This window comes from Elephas maximus, chromosome 22 (genome assembly GCF_024166365.1).
Source record: "Elephas maximus indicus isolate mEleMax1 chromosome 22, mEleMax1 primary haplotype, whole genome shotgun sequence".
Lineage (NCBI taxonomy): Eukaryota > Metazoa > Chordata > Mammalia > Proboscidea > Elephantidae > Elephas > Elephas maximus.
The window spans coordinates 55,927,616-55,941,109 of NC_064840.1; the positions used below are offsets into that span (position 1 = coordinate 55,927,616).

The 13,494-nt window shown below is 39.2% G+C and overlaps 1 protein-coding gene across 14 annotated transcripts in view; it reads right to left on the reverse strand.

Annotated features, from left to right (window-relative positions):
• Positions 1–594: 594 nt before the first annotated feature.
• The window catches only part of PSD3 (pleckstrin and Sec7 domain containing 3), a 739,247-nt gene continuing 726,347 nt past the window's right edge, over positions 595–13,494 (reverse strand). For all 14 annotated transcript variants that reach the window (XM_049866071.1, XM_049866067.1, XM_049866070.1 and 11 more), the window contains one exon: positions 595–5,494. In XM_049866071.1, the coding sequence (XP_049722028.1) occupies positions 5,279–5,494 (216 nt within the window). In that variant the 3' untranslated portion in view covers positions 595–5,278. The remainder of the gene's footprint in view (positions 5,495–13,494) is intronic.

Consider the following 13,494-nt stretch of genomic DNA (forward strand, 5'->3'; position numbering starts at 1 on the left):
GGCACTGGGTTTACACAAGACAGTACATTCAACCACTCACTCACACACACTCAGTCGCTGCTTTAAATACACCAAACATGCTGGTTAACAAAATTTTAGTCCTAGTTATCTATTTACACACTGTAAGATAAGCAGGAAGCTCAAACAACTAAGGCCAGTGGCTCTTCTTTGGGGAAAGGCAGGAAAAAAGAGACCTAACTATAAAAATATTAAATAAAGTTTTGATCTGGTCCATAGCCTGTCCTAAAATTCTTTTATCTGTGACACTAGCTGTTGATTTGTGCAACTGTGAACCTAAGAATACGGTACCCAATCTTGGGATGCCCTGATATACTTGAGTATTTGTGGTATTTTTTAAATGCCAAAGGGTAAGGAATTGACACTAGGAGCATGGTTTGATCTACTGTTAAACATACACGGATATTTAAATTATATGACGGGTATTTATTTAATTCTTCTGAAAGCTGTATTTTTCCTGGACGAATTACAACAATAAAGAACGTGCACTTTGAAGCAACACATTTTGTAATAAGCCCAAAAACGTCAGTTTTACCTTATATTTAAGTGCTCTTTTATTAAGACTGCACAGGCTGCCCTTTTTTTTTTTCTCCTTTTTCTGTTTTTTGTCTTTTTTTCTGTATTTCCTAAATTACAATGAGCTATACACCCTTGGTACCGGTAGATAGTACACTGCAATAGTTTCACAAAGTTAGTTCAAAGTCATTTTTTTGCCCTGGTGATCCAAAACTCAAAGACTGAATTTTTGATGGTAAAATCTTATTAAAAAGAACCTTAATCAAAATATCATCTGGATTTAAGTTTAATAAAACAATACCATTATATATATATCTCATTAACTCTCATAAAACTGCATTAAGAATCAGTCCTATGAGGTTTTTACTTGCTTTTCATATCACACTGGTTATTAAAGACAAAAATAATTTTGAGGTACATGTACCATATACTGATATACAATCTACACACGGATGCATCTACATACATACAACTATAAATACCCACAAATACGACATTGACAGGTGACAGAAAGCATTTTCCTTATATCTGACATACCACCTGCATGAACACTCTCCAAGAGCCTGCACTACTACAAATATACACAGAAATTACAAACGGTACGTCAAAGAGACTTTAGGAAACCTACTGTATATACAATTACTTGCAATATTTTCTTGCTGCTGCATTCAAGTCAACAAACTGTCATGCAGATTCAAGTATTTACTGACATTCTCTCTATGAAGACACTTTCTCTGCATGCAATGGGCCAATTATTGTCCTAAGCAGAAGGCTGCCCACTTGGGTTTTGGATATTTGTAGGTACAAAAGGAGATTGACCTTGGACTTTAGTTTTCCTTTTAGAGTGAGAGAATAAAAAGGAATCTGAGGAGAAGCAGTAACAAAGCACCTCTCTGTCCTTTGTCAGGGATTATTTTGTGGTAAACCATTGGTCTCTAAAGTCCTCTGGATGACTTGATGATGTAAGTTGTTAAAAGGCCGGTGGAAAGACATCTGCTGACCTGGGGCAGATCAGCAGTCTGGTCTTGGAGAAGAGATGGCCAGAAAGCTTTGGAGCAAGGTAGGCCCAGAGCCTCATCTGTCTACCTTGCTGACTCACCTCTGTCTGCCAGAGTCACTTTAGAATGCTCTGTAAGAAAAGCTGATGCTATTAAACCCAACATAGCACTATTATTCATAAGCTAGACTACACTTTTAACAAGTTCTAGAACTCCACTTTGTGCTAGTTTTACAACTGGAAAAAAATTCTGGCATTTAAAAAGGGGTTAGCTCCGTGCTAAAGTTAAGGTTGCCTACCAACTTGTTGAAAACTCAACTGGTTCACAATAGCAAAATCACAGAGATTTGGACTACATGGTTAAGAAATTTCCTGTGAATTCAGACTGAAAAAAGCTTACCTGATGACTCTAAGGAAAAATGCCAAAGAAATTCAAATTCCACCAGCAACTAACCAAACCCAAGAAGGTCTTGACGATAAGACAACGGAGAAACTTTGTTAAGGTCAATTTTCTTCCAATTGTCTGACAAGGTACATAGGCAGAGAAAAGGTGTAGCCAAAGCGGGCCCTGCCTTACCTAGAACATCTTGCCCAGCTGTTTATGTGACAAAGGGGCAATGGGCAAAGGCAGCAGAAAACTGTGTTCATTGTGCTTAGGCAGCAAAGGGTGAATGGAAATTCTTCCCCAACCTCAGAAGTTCTGTGGTTTGGTCACAAAGTAAAACACAAACCTAAGAGACTAGCCCTAGCTTGGCCTTAGAAAGTAGCCAGATTTTCCTCATCCAGAATTAGTTCTCTAATGCCACTTCTGACTAGGAAACAGTCCTTATCTTCTGCGTTAGAATAACAGTCTGAGAAGCACAGAAGGTCTGGCAAATGGCCCAGCTGCTTTCCAGCCTCTCTACCTAAGAGCAACAGAAAAGATTACATATAACCTAGGAACTACATTTATACCAGAGAACTCTCTCATATGTTGGGGTTTTACTGAGATTACTTAAAAGAGATTAATTCAAATATACAGAAATATTGCTTCATTTAATTAGCAAAACGATGTTTAAAAAAAAACAAAAAAAAGCCCACCTGAAATAATGCCTATGACCTAGCAATAAAATAAGGACCGTGAACACTAGCAAGGAAGCTTGATAGCTAACAAGGCATTCCTGACACCTCTGTAAAAGGCAGCATGCGAGGTAGGGGAACACATTCTAGAACATTCAAACATTTTATATACGGGCCACTTCTATGGTCAATTTTGCAAAAAGACTACTGCCAAGGTAATGTGATGAATATCAAGATTTCTATAATAAAAATTAAGTGTATTTATGTCAAGAGGAATAACGTTTTACCACATGGCGAGAAATCCCAAGGCTCCTGGGCACTGAGGTAGGGGTGAGGAATGGCTCAGGGGTAAAGGGTTTGTGGGGTGGAGTACTTTCAGAAGGAAAGGAGGAGGAGAACTCCCCTGTACTGTGGATTAGGCAGCAGGCTTGGAGCAGCTGTGAGTGGAAATGTCTTCAGTTTCTCCGACTAGATACTACAGAAAAGAAATTGTCACAGAAGAAAATGTGGCTGGCTATGGGCCAGACTCTCAGAATCTAGTCAAATGAGAGAAGGCCATTTCCTCACATAGGATAAACTCGTGGCTGCCAAGTGCACTAACATTAGACAGTAACCTTCCAGAGGCATCATGGGAAAACCGATCTTAGCCCAAGCCCTAAAGGTAAAACAACATCATGCCAGGGCGATCTGGGATCCTGACTCACTAAAAAACCTTTGAAGTTGTTTTTAAAGATAAACTATGCCAACAAAGTTTACAACAGCTTCAAAAGTGCCTTTCTCTTCAAATTATCTATTAGCATATCCAGAAGTTCATGGAGATTACGTTAGTGAGTAATATGACAGGAACAACGCTGTAGTGCAGCTGATGCTAACCAAGTATTTCAGGATTATTCTAAATGTCAGAAATACTGTAGCAAAGTACCGTTTAATGTATATTATATACTATAAGTGAAATGTACATAAATATTCTATATACAGAGACACACGCACACATTATGGGCAAATACATTCAAGCCAGTCAAGGATGGATATAACTATATATATATATTTTGTCAATTATTGAAGCTCATAGATGACATAGCCTAGGTACCTCTCTCCCCTCTGCTTAGGATAAATATGTAGGCAGAAAACAAACAGGCTGATAATTCAGATTCTAGGAAGAAAGATGACTTTCTATGGAAACTGTAGACAGAACCTTCTGACCTTAGTCAGAAGTTATAAAAATGAATCAGGTACTTGGGACATACTGGTAACAACCTTGTTTGTTTCCTGGTTTTGAAACATGAGTTTACTCATTGCCTCTACCTAAATAAGACAGAGGGCTAGAGTGGATTTTTCAAAGTTCTGGCAAAATGCCTATCGCAAAGCAAGCAGCTACAACCTTCTTGAGAAGAGTTACTCTTCTCTGGGCACCAAGCAAACAGGGGCATATCTATACGTGAAGGAAGTAAATATTAATAAATAATCCTATAACTAATTGCTGCTACATCCTAACAATATACTCTACCACTTTAGCAACTACCATGGTTTTACAGCAAATCTTCTCTAATTCACTGGGAACCATGCTATTCATGAAGAGCAGCTGATTCTTTGGTCAGAGTAACTCCCACTAAGAAACTGATTAGAATTGGAGCAAATTTCTGTAGGAGGGGAAAGAATATTCGCAGTGATTCCATTAGTTCTGAAGTTGTACCATTTTGGAGATGACAGCTTTAGGATCATAGAATTTCAAGGTTTGAATATCAGGAAATTCTAAGTCACAGTGGGCTGATACTCTCACTCCCTTCTTTTCCAGGATGGAAGGGTATGGAGGAGAGAGATGATTCCAGATTTCTAGTTTCGACACCGTGGGAACGAGGTAACAATTTCCTGTAAACCATACACGTGCCTACTGCTGCAGGTCCCTAACTGCCGACTATTGCCACGGTCCTTGAGAAAACAAAAGTAACTTGGTGCCAATCTCTCCTCAACTTTCAGTGGCAAAATGACTCCACTTCCTCTTTCCCTTGCTTGGCCAAAATGGAATCCGCGCTTCAAGCAAGCTACTGACCTTTCCCAAGTTCTCCAGCCCTGCAATCTTCACGCCCCTTTCCCTCCTTCCAGCAGGGTCAGAACTAGATGGTAAGTGCTAAGATGCACCCACAGCCGCGTCACACTGGGAAATCTTGGTTCCCAGGCTTTTAATTCTTAGTTGAACTTCTGTGAGTGCTCAATTCCACGTCTGTGACTGGGCACGATGTCACACACAAAGGCTTATATTAACTCTGGCTAGAATTTACTATGCTACAAAATTTGTCCAGTTATGTCTTCCACAATGGATTAAATTTTTTTACTTAAAAAAAAAAAAAGTGTAACAGCTGATTTGAGAACACGTAAAACAACTGAGCAGAGTGCAAACAAAAGAAAACCAAAGGAGAAGGAATAAGGAATTCATTCTGAAACCATGAATGCCCTCCACCTCACAAAAAGGTGCATTAGTTATCAAGTAGCAAAAATCATCAAAGCAAGGAAATCAAGAGCAGAGAGAGACAATCTGTACAGAAACTAACAGAAATATACAATAGAAAATGTTGCTAATGCACCATTTAGTCACAGACTTTTTTTTTAAATGTATCCACAGATTACCAGAAAGATCTTGAAAAACCCTATTTTGCTCCATGACCAGCACTTCCTGGCCTCAGGTAGATTCTAAGTAACTTTCTGCTTAATGCTTGGTGTTTCCGGTCGGTGATCCTTCCTCTCTGACACGTTACGCTTGATCTTGGCAGTAACTGGCGATGAATCCGGGTTCAGCGAAGGACTCGAATGCGACTTCTTCAGTCCAGCTCCCTCACTTTCACTGTTACTCAGGAGCTCCTGGCCTCCTTCTTTTAGGATGCTAACATAAATATCGTAACGAGTTTTCTGGAGAGAGAAAGAGAAGAATGGGAGTCAATGAGGCTTCATAAATGCAAGCTTGTAACATACCTCCTTGTGTTAACAACCTGGAGAGTGTGATGGGCTGCTGAAGATTCAACTTCATTCCCCAAAGTGACAAATTACTTGGGTGCTTGCTGAGCACATGAGAGGTAAGAGCTACGAGAGATTGACTGGTTTACTGATTAAGCCATTCACTTAAATAAGCAATTATGTTAGAATTTAATTCTCATTTATTCTGCATTCCAAAGGAATATCAACAAGGAGTTATTGGCCAAGAAGGGCCTAAACTGGAGGAGCTGTAATCCCTGGTTTTGGGCATCTGGATGGCTCCTTTGGCTCTCCTACTTCATCTAGACCTCACTTGAGCCCGGCTAGGATATTATTTACTCTTTTCTCCCCCTGTAGCTTTACAAAGTCTTAGTTTGAGAGATAGTTCCATGATGAAATTACTCTCCAGTCCTCTACAAGACCACAACACATCCTAGAAACTGCCCTGGGTTTCTCTCCATCGTTTTTCTGCTAGGATTGCCGAGTTCTCAAGCTGCTTACTGCAGTTTCTTACAGAAACTCAAATTAGTTTCCAATGCCTTTCTCATTCAACAAAGTCAGTTTCATCATCAAATATTTACTGAACACTTACTGTGTTTCAAACATCTCCTTGATTCTCTGTCTCTTGTTGTGTCTGGGTATCTTTTTATAAGAATAACTGAGAAGAATACTGCAGAGGTTTTTTTTCCCTCTCTAGCCCTAATTGGTGCTGGTTGATTTTCTTAGTTCATATCACTTAAAGTCAATATATAGAACCATTGTATACATATGGAAAATTACAGAAGGATGTCAGGTTCTTGATAGATTCTAGTAAAAAAAAATCTTTCACTATACTGTCTCAACACATGAAGGATTTATAGAAGGTCTAAAGTGTTTTATTTCTAAACAAAAGAACATGTCAGTTATAAACAATCCCAATAAATGCAGGCAGATTTTGTTATGGCTATAAATCTATTAAGGATTTTTCTAGTCAGACTGGAGTTCTGTATATCTCAGTTTTAAGTCAGTAATTGTGAAGTGCTACTCTTTCAAGTTGTTTTGTTCGAAACAGGAAAAAAAAAATCATTAAGTTGGTTCTGGGTTTGGTCAGTATTAAAGTGGGGGTGCCAGGCTTTGGTTGTTGATAACATTGTCATTTACTTAGTGTCCACAGGCTTGCTCCAGGTAAATTCTTACAACAATAATATGCAATTGGTACCTATTATGCTTGGTTTACAGTTAAGGAAATAGAAGCAGAGAGAAGTTCAAAGTCAGAGAATTAGCAAGAAGTAAAGCTCGAATCTGAACCCAGGCAATCTGACTCAAGAACCCATGCCCTTAAACTATATTTCTAGATATGAAAAAATAAATATATTTCTATATTTTCTCTCTCTATAATTTTTCTCTATATATGAAAATACAGACATATGAATGAACATATATTTTATGATACCTACAATGGCAATAAACAACACAAATTCTCACAGACACTGATGGGTGGCACCCAGAAACTATTGTCAACCCCCCCTTCTCCTATGTCACCTCCTACCACAAAGGCTGATAAAACCCCAGACCTTTTCTTTCCCAATCCCTCTTGCAGCTAGGATGGGTCATGTGACGTTCTGGCCTGTCTTCTTGGGGGCTTCTTGGATACAGAATGTGCTTTCTATCAAAAGGGACAGATTTTAGAGGGAGATCATTGGTGTTAGCCCCTCACTCTTATTCCTCCCTTGACATGGGTGTTATGCCTAAAGCTGCCATCCTGTGACAAGGAGCAGCGAACATGAACACAAAAGGACAATATGGTAGACTTGAGGAAAAGACAATATGGCAAGACAGAAAGAGCCTAGGTCTTGGATAACACAATGAGCTGGACCCATCCCTAAGACTCCCCATAAAAAATAAATATCCATACCAGTCAAGCCACTGTTCATCAGGTACTGTTATTTGCAACTTAAAGTATTACAATGTATTAGAAACAATACATTTTAATTGATAAAAATTCCAAGTTTAATAAAGAAGTAACAAAGTAAAGCAAAGAACAGCATGCTCAACATTATCTCAGAAAGCTATGTAAGGGTCCAACAAGGACATTTACTAATAAAAAATATATGGTCAGTATTACACATTGGTTTACGAATCAGTGAAACCAGGGGATTCAACTAGAAGATATGCGAACGGCATGCTGGTTCTTGTCTTACTCATTCTAGGAGTTTATTACTTATTCTGTCTCTAAACTGGTGGCAAGATTAAGTCCGATGAAGGAAAGAACTACTCGTCACAGGAACATGGCTTAGTAAAATGATCTAAAGACAATTTAAAAACAGATTCACAAAGTTGAGGCATTCATACAATGAAGGGGTTTGGGAGACAATTTTTTGGGGGGCGGGGGGAGAAATGACCTAAAAAGAGACAGAAGTAGGGAAGGTAATAGGGCCAGCCTTCTCCCAGTCTTTGAAGAAACTGATTGTCACCGGGGGAACTCACCTGAAAAATACATGGAGGAAATCATCTTAACCACTCAGTTCTATAGCTCCAGCTGCAAAGCTGTTGCCTCAAATAAATTACATCAATGTGTCAATCATTAAACAAAAGGCAGAGCACAGAAGAGTAGCAAGGCATGAGTCATCGGATTAGAAGCAAAGACAAAGCAAGAAAAGGGAGGAAGGGGGGCCAGAAAACAAGGTTGTTGTAAAGAGGAAGAAGGAAACGGAAGCATGTGAGTTTGTGAACTTCCAAATGGCTATATTCCACTTCTGAATTACAAAGGTACAGGGACAGAGGCCTCAGAAGGCACTAATACAGCTTTTCCCAATCTCTGAGTCCAGCTGTCACTGAATCCAAACCAAATGCCTCTTTAAAATGTCTTAGGAAAAGCTATCTTTAGTCTTCTCAGGACTATGCAGAGGGTTTGGCTCATTAATGTCCTTCACAGGATTAGAGATTCAGCCGTATCCAAAGGCCAGGAAAGACTGCCCTGAATGATGCTGTGAAGATCAACAGGAATGAATGTCATTTGAAAAGTCCCCTCTCATTGATTCCTCCTTGTCTTCTCCTTTTTGGGGGATGGGGAGGAGATAAGAGTGAAAATTTCATATTCTTCCCAACTATCTACCATGTGATATCTTTGGGAGTATCTTTCCTTTTTTCCTTTCAGAGTGTCCATGAGTTTTATTTTTTCCAAGACCAATAGTAAAGTTTAGGTTTTAAGTTAAAGCTGGTATAAAAGGAAAGGTAAAGAGGAAGCTGGAGGTGGATATGTAAATCACTTTTTAAAGATCTGAGGTACCAGCTCAGAGAGCAACAACCTGATGACCAATGTCAAGTGGCCAACCTCAACCAAAGAAGGCCGTATGATATTATGGCAGTTGCTGTTTGCTGCTTCCCTAACAGTCTCTTCATTCATGATAATGGAATTGACTTTTACTGAGGATGTCAATGTGCCCACCCTCAGGTGAGGAATCATTATTGGTTTAAACCAAACATGACTGGTTGGTTTCTCTTTACCAGCCTCCCTTGGGATGGCCATGTGGCCTAGATTTGGCCAATGGCATGTAAGAAGAAATCGGCTAGGGTACTTTTAGGAAAGCAGCTTTTGCTATTCTGATAAAAGGTGGTAGATCAAATATCTGGGGTTATGGCAGCCATTTTGAGACCATGAAACAATAAGCATGAAAACAAAAAAGCCAATGTACTAAGGGTTGCAGATTAGAAATATAGAAAGATTGTAGGCCCTTGATGGTAACATTAAGCAGCCAGTAACTACCCACTTCCAGTCTTAAGTGAGATAATGTTTATACTGTTTTCAACAGTCAAGTTTTTGTTATTTGTAGTCAAAATCTTTCTTAACTGATAAAATGATCAGCACCCAGCCTGATTAATCACAGTTGGGTTGAACATGCACCTCCTGTCTTAATTTTATTTAAAAAGGTACTTGATTAATCAGCTTTGGTATAATGTAGCTTTGCTAGGGTTCTCTCTCAATAGTCATCAAATTATTGATGGACATTACCCCACTATAAGCCACACTGTGGTCACATAATAAATACTAAGTCAATGGCTATTTTATTATTTCCATTGGTAGTTTTATATCATTAGCTTAATCTCAGTGGGCACTGGAGACCATTCTCTCAGTCCTTCCAGTTACATGATTTCCTTCCCCATATGCCTATAACATGCAGGATCTTCTTTTCTAACAGTTAAACACAATGTTGAGTTTTATACCAGTTTCCACTTGCAGGCAGTAACAGGTATTCTAGTATACAGGGAACAAAAATAAATAAATAAATATATATATTTTTAAAAACTAAAAGATAATTCTTAAATCTTGAAGAAGGAAATTTGACAATGAACACTTGGCTCCTTGACTCTTCCCTTTCTCTAATATCCTATGTCCATTCTGTCAGCAACTCCTGTGCCTCTATTTTCAAAACATATTCAGAATCGGACCATTTCTCACTGCCTACACCACTTCCAGTCTGGACCAAGCAGCATCATCTTGTGCCTGGACTATTACAGTGGCCTCCTAACTGATACCTCTGCTTCCCTCTTTGCCCCCCACTCAAACTCCACTCTCAAAACAGGGTGATCTGTTAAAACGAAGTCACAGCATGTCACCTCTGCTTAAAATGCTCCAATGGCTTCTCATCCTTAACAGTCTTTCTCAACCCTAAATCCTTAAAATGGCCCTACACAACCTGTGCTACCATCCCCCTCTCCTCACTTTTCTGGTCTAACCTTTTAAAGCCCTCCCCCCAGGTCACTGAACCACCAGCTCGGCTTCCTGGCTGTCCTTGGGCACTTAGGCACACTCTTCCCCTAGGACCTTTGTGACTCACTGTTGCCTCTACCTGAAACACTGTTACCCCATAATCCACATGGCTTACTCCCTCCTCTCTTTAGGACTGTACTCTAATGTCACATTCTCACGGAGGACTTCCCTTCCCTTCTGTCTAAAATGGTAACCACCTCCATTCCCCCTTTACTGCTTTATTTTTCTCCTTAGCACATCTCACCGTCTAACAGGCTTATATTTTACTTTTTGAAAAGTCTTTTTTATGACCCCACGTCGCATACTAGAAGAAACTGCATGGTGGTGAGGACATTGTTCTTGTTCACTGATGTATTTCAAGGACCTAGAACGGCGCCTCACCCATAGCACAAACTGAACGTGTGTTGAATGTATGAATGAAAACAAAAAAGAAGTACAATTTCACATATCCAGTAGCAAAGTTACTCATATTTTGAATTCTCAGTATGGCAAATTCTAGGAAAATAAAAATATCATGGAGATAGCTGTGGACAGTAGATGCCTGATGAGTTCCCAACGACACACTTTAATCTCTGTCATTCCACCATTTTCATGTTTTTCCCACAAAATGACACTAAGGCCTGACCCTGTGTGGTTCACCGAGGCTCATGAGCTACCACTTAGCAAAGGCTGGTCCACATCGACTGATAGCAACTGTCCAGACTCTACATAAGGCAAACCCTGCACAATCCACTTTGACGCAGGCTGCCTTGCTTAGGTCTGAGACTCTGCTTCTACAGAGGAAAAACATGTAGTTCATGCCATATTTTTGAGGTTCAAAACCAGAGACTTCTATTTCTGGGCATCTCTTATGTCTCAGTAAAGGAAGACCAGTTTTTATTACCCACTCCGAGCTTAAAAATAAAGTGAGACATTGGGGGACCACGATGTGTGGACTCTGGTGCCTCCTCATTTGAATAGTTAATAGGTCTCATTGTGACATGGGGCACTGCCTTCAAATTTATCTTCCAACAAAAAGAAAAAAAAAAAACCATCCATTAAAAAGATAAGGACTTATTAAGTTTTATTTATATTTGGAATCCAGGGTTACCTAATCATTCTTACATTTAATTTAAACAAAATGTATGGGGACCACAACTACCCTTGGTTAAACACCAGACTTGAAGCTCCCTGGGTCAGAGAACATTAGCTTCATCAATATTAACAAAGGAGGGAATCTGTTGGCACTAAACACATAAATAATAACAATGATACTGAAAATTATTGGCAATAATTTTCAAAACCAGATGGTAAGAAGGGAGGAAGAAACAACAATGCAAGAGATATATTAATATAATTTCATGTCCCAAAGTAATTTCTATGCAAGAATAAACACAGTACTATAAAAAAGCACCTTAAAAATGAAATAGGATGTTAGAAAACGAGTCGGTGAAAAGCAGCGTGGCAATAAAAGAACAGTCTTGGGGTCAGGTCACCAGGTGTTGGCACTGCCACTAAATGCAGACTTAATCCATTCTCCCAAACCATTCCTCAGTCTCCATCTAGCCCTTTCAGATATGTGTCTTTTATTAAGAAAAGCAAAGAGAGTTTGAGCAAAAAGGTGTATCTCAGGGGCAGCTTTACTACTTTGGGTCATTTAATAAAAGGCACTATTTGGAATATAATTTTGTCTTAGTCTCTGCTGATTCATTCTTAGATCAGTTCTATATAATTCCAGAGCTGTATGCTCAGCTTCCTTCCTTAGGAACTCTCCACCACTGTGAACAGATTTCTAGGAGTGTAACTACATATCATGCCACTATCAGAAAAACAACTCAGAATGGGATTTTACCAAATCCAAGTTCAGTGGCTACTCTTTACAGACAATTATTTGAGTATTGTTTGCCTGGATTTTGTCCATTTAGCAAGCTGTCTGCCTTAATTGCCTTATGTCTATTATTTTTATGAAGGCTTCTATGACCATCAAGAGCCAAAGACAGCTCAAATGCTTAACAGCTTCTCTTTCTACTAAAATAAAGTTTGTCCTTCAGTCTGTTAACCCCATGCCACATACTCTGCTATATTTATTAAGTTGGTTTTCAATTTCCTGTAGAAATACTTCTCAAATCTGTAGGAAAAATATCCCTTTTCACTAGGAGCAATACTACCGGGGATGAATGAAAAAATGCTATGTCTAAGGCCACGTAAGCTGCTGCTTGTGTTGAATGTGAACTGCCTGCTGAAAGAACCCCACTGATGACTGATACTCTTTGCAAAGAAGTTAAATCAGATCCGCCTATACATTTACGTGCATCTGACTGAGCAGCTTCTTTCCTCCTGAGCCCTGCACACCATTTTTTATTTCACTTAATGGAATACTATCTCCTTTTCACCTCTGATACATGAGCACGATAGCAACAACCTGAATGAAAAGAAAACTGAGCTGGCAATTTACATTTACTACTCCATCTGCATTCAGACCTCACTCCACCAGCAATCAAACCTGAATATATTTCCCTCTGACATTTTGCTTTCTCAGGCAGGCAAGGTAAAAGGCCACCTTAAAATAAAATGAGAATGTCAATAATGTCATGGAGAGCAAAACACTTTTTGCTCCTAGGTATTTCCACTGGAAAACAAAGAAGCAGACCAAAACAACAATCCCCCGCCTCAGAAAAAAAAAACCAAACCAGCAGCTTTTGAAGTGACCGCTTATTTAAGTAAAGACCATGTTCATCTCCATTTTACATTCTACGGGATGATGCGGCGGAATTGACTGGGGAGCCCTTCTCTTTGACTGGATGGTTTACTGCTACTGCTAACTTAAGAAAGCAACTCTCCCCAAAACAGAACTTTCGATGAAGTTCTTATCTGGAAACTATGCTGGGACTTACATTTAAAAAAATTTTGAGGGGGAAGTTATTTTCCCTACACTACTTTTTTTACTCCCTTCTCAGGGTTCAGTACCCAGTAGTAACCCTCTGCCTCAATACAGCAAACACCACACATTTTCAGTTTGAATAGTTTGCATGCGTGGCTCCCTAGGAAAAACCTAAAAAAGTACAGATTCCTCTCTTTTGATTCTGTCTCTCTTTCTGCTCTATTGCTCTCTAAGTAAAACTTGTGACTTCGATCACAACAAAAATTTTTTAAAAAGTTTACTTTTATATAATAGCAGCAGAAGAGGTCAAAAGCTAGACGTTAATAC